Source organism: Leiobunum rupestre, chromosome 8 (assembly GCF_980474605.1).
Source record: "Leiobunum rupestre chromosome 8, qqLeiRupe1.1.hap1, whole genome shotgun sequence".
Taxonomy (NCBI): domain Eukaryota; kingdom Metazoa; phylum Arthropoda; class Arachnida; order Opiliones; family Sclerosomatidae; genus Leiobunum; species Leiobunum rupestre.
In genome coordinates this window covers 58,648,185-58,655,997 of record NC_143391.1, presented here as the reverse complement: position 1 = coordinate 58,655,997, position 7,813 = coordinate 58,648,185, and the positions used below count along the sequence as shown (strand labels likewise).

The 7,813-nt window shown below is 35.2% G+C and overlaps 1 protein-coding gene across 1 annotated transcript; it reads right to left on the bottom strand.

The window, feature by feature from the left end:
• Positions 1-233: 233 nt before the first annotated feature.
• LOC149933796 (uncharacterized) lies at positions 234-2,339 on the bottom strand. Its single transcript, XM_090157433.1, has 4 exons — positions 1,893-2,339; positions 1,179-1,421; positions 937-1,066; positions 234-241 (listed from the first exon to the last, which is right to left on the bottom strand). The coding sequence occupies exons 1-4, from the start codon at positions 2,337-2,339 to the stop codon at positions 234-236; spliced, it is 828 nt and encodes a 275-aa protein (XP_090013559.1).
• Positions 2,340-7,813: the final 5,474 nt, after the last annotated feature.

Genomic DNA, 7,813 nt, shown 5'->3' with positions numbered 1-7,813 from the left:
TAAGTGCTTCTCTTCGTCTCTGGTGGCCTGCTTAAAAAGGCACCACCAGGGGCACCACCATGACCGACAGAAAAGTCTCATTGGTCTTTCCTAAAACTATTATTGGAAATATCTTAAACAGCACCACATAAATTTTTATATACACGTATATAACGCATTGCCGATAGAAACTCTGATTAACGGAGGGGAGGGATTCATTGGCTCGAAATAAGAACAAATTTATTTCTTCACTTTTATTTATCTGTACAAAAATATAAACAAAAACAAATTTATAATTTTTTTAAATTAATATTTCAAGAATATTTCGTATATTATGCATCTCTTAAATTTGAAACTTTAAAAACAGGCTCGTAGTGTTGCCAGTTTAAAGTAATTAAAAAAGAGCCTGATACCTTCGAGAAAGTGTTTAAAAAATAATGTTTCAAGCTTTTTCTGGTTATTTTAAATTGCTGCGGCACATTTGAGTTTATTGCAACCTTGAAATTGTATTTGGACTCTTTTTCTTCTCTTTGGGGGAGTTGACATTCCACCTGCTACAAGGAAGGGTTGGATCGAGACTCCCCGTAAAATCATGTTCCCTGTGGGCATGAACGAATGAGACAATCTACAGTATGAAGGAAGTCTTTGGTATTTGGGTTCGGGGGAGTCTTAAACTATAGCGCGATGGAAAGGGATAACGCGGAACGAAGTATGTTTTCCGTTTACTAGAATTTAAATGTGACAGATAATCCAGTCGCTGGTGCGCGGGTATTAAATACTTTAGAACTATACATACATCACGATAAAAAGTTAAAGTTTATTATAGAATTATTGTGTTCAGTATTTTAAGAGTAACTGTACAATCGAGCTTAAATTAATATTAAAAACCAGTTGGCCCGCCCTCGGATAAGATTACTTGTGGTAAAACTTTATATACGTGATTTATATATTTATTACATCTTTGAGAAGTTAGTTCATCGAAAAATGTTTTAATTCCTTGAATTAATTCCTCCTTGTTTTTAGCTCGTACTTCATTCTGAATAAATCCTTTTAACTCCGCCCACAAATTTTCAATTGGGTTTAAATCCTAGAAATATAGATATTTGCTGTTATTATATCATGAATTTGATGAGGTACCGAAAACAAAACCGTTTTTCGCACTTGAGAGAACGTAAATACCAAATTAAACAAAATCTTACTGGGGATTCAGGTGGAGTTGCCCAAAGGTTAATTCCCTTTTGCTGCATGAATGATTTGGTGCTTTTTGACATGTGTTTCGGGTCGTTGTCTTGCCAGAAACGATGTTCGTTTACGAATACATCCTCAATGAATGGTATGAGTGTCTGATCCAATATTTTCTGGTACCTCTCACTATTCATGATCCCAGAAAATATTGAAATAATTGACGGCCCTTTTCTCGATATAGCAGCCCAAATGTGTATCTAGAGTAAACAAAATATGCACTAAATTGTGTATTTTCCAAATGGGTAAGCTAGTAAATTTCAGTTAAGAATTAAGAGTAATATATTCAACCAAAAATAATTTTCAATCAGAATTTTTACTAAAATTTATAGGTTTTAAGGTTGCAACTGAAAAAAATATAACATTTTTTTCAGAAAAATCATGAGATCACTCTTTTAAACCTAAACGAATTAGAAATATAAAAGAAAAAGCACTAAGATTATTTAGTAAAATTACATACATTTTTAATTTTATAGTTTTAAAAATAGGTATGCAGCCTTATTAGAATATGATTTGAGGTCTAGAGTAAAAAGCGGTAGTCAATAGGTACTTACTCGATACGAATGCTTCGGCTTTATCAGAAATTGTGCTGGTTCATTTTTGAACTTATAGGGAACTCGTAATTTCGTTGTAGAGTGTAAATGTAGCGTTGTTTCGTCCGAAAAAATTACGTCATCAAAGGTTTCCTGTTTCCCACTTGTTAATAAATTGTAGGCGAATAAAAGCCTTTTGGGTTTATTAGCCTCTCGAACCATTTGGGCGTATTTATGGCCTTTTTGCACTTTCCAACCCATCTGGATACGCTTTCTTCTGACTGCAGAAGATGAAACTTTGCAGTCAAGTTCCTTTTCCAAATCTTTGCAAATTTGCTTGGAAGTAGTTGTGGGATCCTTTCTCATCCTGTTCTCAATTATATCAACTTTGCGCGGAGTTAATGGCTTACGTCCACCCCCGGGTAAAGTTTCGAAGGTTCGGTATTTTTTATATTTTTTGAGAAATTTCTGAATTCCACGTACAGTGCGCCCGTTTTTAAGATGCGTCGCTATAATACGCGGGGGTTGTTTCTTTAGAAAACAACTAACTATACTTCGTTTCTCAAATTCCGAATAAGGTGCCATTTCCAAACCCGAAAACTAAATTAAACTTATCTTCAAGACTAAATTTAACGCAAAAATCCTTTTCCTCTGCTTCAAAAAACGTGACTACACGGTATCGGTGACGGAAAGTTTATCTCTCCTTCTCAAGCGCGCGCGCGATCGCCACCTTTTTTTTGTGAGTCAAGCTAGAAGTAAATGATCGGAAGTTATGATAGCTCTTCCCTACTGTAGACATTATTCTTAAACCATATTCAAGATAATCCTGCTGTTTAAATATAAGCGAGATAACCAGTTAACGATGCCCTAATCATTTCACTCACTTGTCAGCAACGTAGCTTTTCTTTTACTTAATTTTCCGGAAAAACACACTACTCTAGCCCGAACGCTTCATTTCTCCATTTGTGGCCGCGCGTTTTACCTCTCTAATCTCTTCGGCGCGCTTAATGTCTAAAATTTATGTCGCGCTTATTATCTTTATTATCCTGCGCTTAAACTCTGTTCGCGTTGAGTGTATTCTCCCCCGCGCTTTTTTCTTCCGTTATAAGACTTATTACTTCTTTCTCCAATTGAAATTTCTGCATGGCTTTCCTTAAACTATCTATAATCTCCCATTTCAGAAGTCTATAACCTCTCTACTTTGGCCAGCGTGTTCCCTAACTATTCTGACTTTATAAATTCCACAGGGTTTCGCCTAATCTCTGTATTTTTGGCTTTATCTTTAACTTCTCAGTTTCTTCTCAATTTTCAGAGTTTTGCATAACATATCTTTCGTCATGAAAGTTTTATCTGCTATTATAAATTCTACAATTCTTTGCTTAACATTTGTACTACCCAGTGGCGTAGCTAGGCGGGGGCGGTCCGCCCCGGGTTACACCCGTTGGAGCGTGATTTGGGGGTGACACCCGACCGTGAAAAAATTAAAAACTTACACAAACTTGACACTAGTAAGTAGCACACCATGATATCTGCCCCGGGGGTCACCCATGCTAGCTACGCCACTGTTACTACCTCCCGTTACAGATACCATAACCCTTTTGGTATAAAAGTTAATGCGCAGCGTTAGAAATCTTACTTGAATTTCTTTTAATCGAACGTGAGAAATGTCTAGAAGCTATAAAAATCTGAACAGAAATATATTAAGAAATACATTAGGTGGCTCGTGAACCCAAGATTGAGGGAGTGTATGACAACATTGTGTTATTTACCCGTACAAGAATATAACTCGCGAGACCGAACAATAACGTGCATATTGATTGAAACACATGGTAAAAGATCTTGATTTAAAGAATAGTAAGAATAATCGTATATATTTATTTTCGTGACCATGGTTTAAATTCTAGAATAAAATTTAAATATTACGCAACGGATACTTCATGGTTTTACAATTTTCATTGTATGATTAAAAATACACTTTAACACGCTAGATTTCGGGTCGGAAACCCTCTTCAGGCGTACAGTTTACAAAACAAATAGTAAGAATAATTGAAATAAGTTATAATAATGACAATTAATATCAAATTTTATTTTTATATTTTTTGAGCTTCAGTACAAATGGAGAAAGGCCAAGTCAATGGGATGACTTGTAAGCCCATTTATTTATCTATACACTCTTTTTTTAAGTTGTAAAATTTGATGGTGTTTTTTTCGCTTGGAAAACCGGGCTTAACGCTTTCAAATGATATTTATGGCTTATTTATCAGGAAAATACTAGTGCTACAATATTCCTAGAAAATATTTTGAGGACAATAGTTAAAAAATCAACCAACATTTTAAGATTTTTCCCAATTTTTGCGTCCCTGGCTTTGGTTTATCTCTCCGTTTCGTCTCTTCGGAAGCTGACAATTATATTTTGATATACGAGTGCCGGTAAATACCAATTCGGCGAAGGGAGAAACCTTTATTGTAAGGCCTGTAGATGCTCTCTTCTCCTCCAACAAGCGCACGTTTTATTATACCCCAATTTTTAGGGAATTGTAAACCTTTCTACTCGTATTCTGAGGCTCACCCCACCATTCTATAGTTGTTTGGTATCCTTTATCTATTCTTACCTGGGTAAACTCTCGTTTTTCGGACAAGCCTGCAGGCCTTAAAAAGGCGCTGAATAGTGGGCATTCAAGAAACTACTTCTTTAAACAGGGACCCTGTTTCATTTGGTCACTTTCGAATTTCTTAAACGGTCACGAGCGAAAGGGTTGTTCTTTTTTATATTTTATTAAGTTTTTAACTAAAATGTTCAAAGTCAACGATTACATCGAGTATTTAGATCGGAAAGAGGGAACTTTTTTTAGAGCACAAATTTTGGAAATTTTTGATGACCAGTTGAAATTGCATTTCATTAATCTCTCAAAGACTTGGGATGGAAATTACCACAAAGGTATGTTTCACTTTTTTCAGTTAATTTTCTTATAAAATTGATAATTCATTTAGTATATTTATGGGAAATCTCCTGTTTTTGTTTGACACTATTTAATTTTAAATTTAAATCTACACGTACCATCCTAGGCCCAAGTCATCTAGTGACTTTTATTGCCTTTCATTCAGGTGGCTGGGTTGAATGGCTTAGGAAGGTGGTGGCAAGCCCTGCATGCTGAGCGAGCTAACAAATAATTCCAAAGTTATTTAAAAATGTAATCCAATTTCGTAATAAAAGTCGATAAAATTTATAACTTTTCTATTTCGGTTCTAAACTCTCAATATTTTACATAGAGCAGTTATTTTATCAGTTTAGACTCAATTAAATGAAGTTTTTTCCTAAACTACATTTTTTTAAATTTTATGTCAGCAATCGAATAATTTTTAGACACCCCCAAAAAGACATATTTATTTTCTTACACATTTATTATCAAATCAACGGAAATTGATATAAATGTATCAAAATCGCCATCGAGTTTAGCAGCCTTACATAACATCATTTTATTTATTTTGTCTAAAATATAAATAGATATAAAATATTATGGAATGGGTACAAAAATGAGAAATTGTAAAATGCAAATGGTAGGAGTATAAAGACTTAGCTGTATCGGAAAAACTATTTTTTCAACGCAAAATTAGGCCCAAGGCACAAACTTCCGTTAATCGTGGACGCAGGAATGTGATATTCCTTGTTAGGTTAAGATTTCTTAACATTAACTCTATAATTATTTCATTTATGGTTTTTAACAAATTCATTGTTATTTACAGATGACTGTCGCTTTATAGAAAATGAACGAGTTATTCCGAGAAATTCCACCCTAAAAAGGAGCGATTTAAAACCTTTAAAAAAAGGTGATACTATTAGTTACGAATGTGATGAAGTAAACCTAGAAGGCACGGTTGTCTTTAATGACTACGCGAAAGGGATGCTGCAACTTGAAGGGAAACCAGACTTCGAGGTTGCCTATGAAGATGTGAAGAGGAAAGAATTATCCAAAACCAAAGAGATCTTGGCCACAGAAGCAAAAGAAAAACATATTACCGATCTTAACCCCAAAATCAAATCCCCGAAAAAGTTCAAAATTAAAAATTATATTCCAAACAGAGGAAAAAAAGTGGCGGTTCGCCGCAAACTACCTTCTGAAGACAAAGATAATTTGCACGCACCCAGTTTAATTAAAAAACCCAGAAAAATAAGACCGTTAGCCAAAGATGCCCAACCAGAAGGCATAATACACAAGCCTTTAAACTATAACAGCTCTATTAACTTTGATATTAATCTGGAAAACCCGTTACACAGCACTAAGGCTGAAGACATTGCTCCGTATATGAGCGACGCGATGAAAGAGAAATTTTTTGAGGTGTTAAACAAAGTCGATAGACAAACAAACCGAAACGATGGCCGTGATACCGAAAAAATATCAATTTTTAAAGAAATTTTAGCGGAACTTAAAAAGAAAAATAATGATTCGGAAATAATAATCAATGAACTGAGAGAAATAAAAGAAGTTCTCCAGCAGCCAAGACAAGAAACTCCACATGCCTGTTCGTGCGCTTGCCGCTCTGACGTAGGCGCTACACCACGTCGTTCCCAAAATGCAACGCCTCGGAGAAACCGAATTGCTTGTAGCACCCCCATAAGAAGAATGGAGCCGTGCTTTGAAAATACTCCGAACGTTGTTGGAAATTTATTTAATGGTTCTGTTTCGGAGAATGAAAGTGTTACCAATATTAATTCAGAATTAAATGATTATTTGGATTAATTCTCCGAAGCTGATAAAAATGCAGTAAGTGTTGCGCATTTACACCAAAAAAATCGTGAAAACTTTAGCCGAGAAGTTTTTAAACATTTTTTTAAATCAGAGGAAATGATTGGAAGGAATTGTTCGGGAAATTCGAGAAACGTTGACAATCCCAAAAATAAATTAAACGTTGAAAAAATAAATATCGTTAAAAAACTAGCTTTCCTTCATTTTCCAACAGCGTTCGGAGAGGCGAGTGATTCTAATAAAAAAGAATGGCAAAAATGTGCGGTAACTATAGATAGGTGCTGCAGAACAGCGGAGGAAGCACTGAAAGCCAAAACAGCACGCAACGTAAATAATGAACTCGTACGGAACGATAACGTCAATGTAACGATTTCCAATGACGTTTAAAAAAACGTGCGTAGTTATTATTCACAAATATAAAAATATATCGTAATAGATTTTCAAATAATTCCATTGTTCTTTGTGTATTATTTTCTTTGTAACCAAGTCCTCCTATTTTAAAGTATTTAAATAACATGCTTAACTGAGTAAATCGCCAAACAAACCTTAAAAAAAGTTTAGGGAAGCTTTTGAATGGATGTTTTTGTTGGTTTTTTTTTTATAAATCTAAACTTTGAATCAAATGGTGCATAATATTCGGGACATAAACTTTTGAAATATTTTTCAAAATGAAAATTAAGGTAATCATGTTGATGTCTATTAGGTAATTTTTAAAACATTTCTGGGTGAACTGACAAAAATTATTTGGTTTTTGAAAATGTATGATTTATATTTTTCTGTAAAATGCGTAAAACTGATTTCACATTCAACGGCAAATATGATGGACTAACTACGTTAAAGGTCGATAGGGTGATAAATTCCCATTAGATTTACAGGGCCGTGTAGAGGGGGGGGGGGGCAAAATCCATAGGGCCCGGCGAAAAAGGGCCCACGAGGGAACGACAGAGGGCCCCGGCGACGTAGGCGCCCACAAAACAGAGGCATAGAGAAAAATTACAGAGACTTACGAAAATATTTTAAGGCTCGAGGGGGGGGTGCAAATCAAAGGGCCCGTGACGATCAATTTTGGCCCGGGCCGCAGCAAAGCTCTGCACGGCCCTGTAGATTTATACTGACACCCAACTTTATGCGCACCATTTTCCGTCGATTGCGCAACCAGATTAAATAAGCCTTTCATAAGAACAAACTTTTTACTATCATTCAATAAATAAATTTGTTGTAAGTATTACAAATGCATGTATTTTACTCCATTCAAGAATATAGTAACTGACATGAGGTAGATAAACGTGGAATAAATCTTCGTATTAGCGCGGC

What these genes read in the sequence shown, in the direction of transcription:
- LOC149933796 (XM_090157433.1), bottom strand. Translation starts at nt 2,339, where the DNA reads ATGGCACCTTATTCGGAATTTGAGAAACGAAGTATAGTTAGTTGTTTT. An exon ending in AACAGGAAACCTTTGATGAC is followed by an intron (nt 1,422 to 1,892) that starts GTAATTTTTTCG and finishes TGTTTACTCTAG; the next exon opens with ATACACATTTGGGCTGCTAT. An exon ending in CAACTCCACCTGAATCCCCA is followed by an intron (nt 1,067 to 1,178) that starts GTAAGATTTTGT and finishes CTATATTTCTAG; the next exon opens with GATTTAAACCCAATTGAAAA.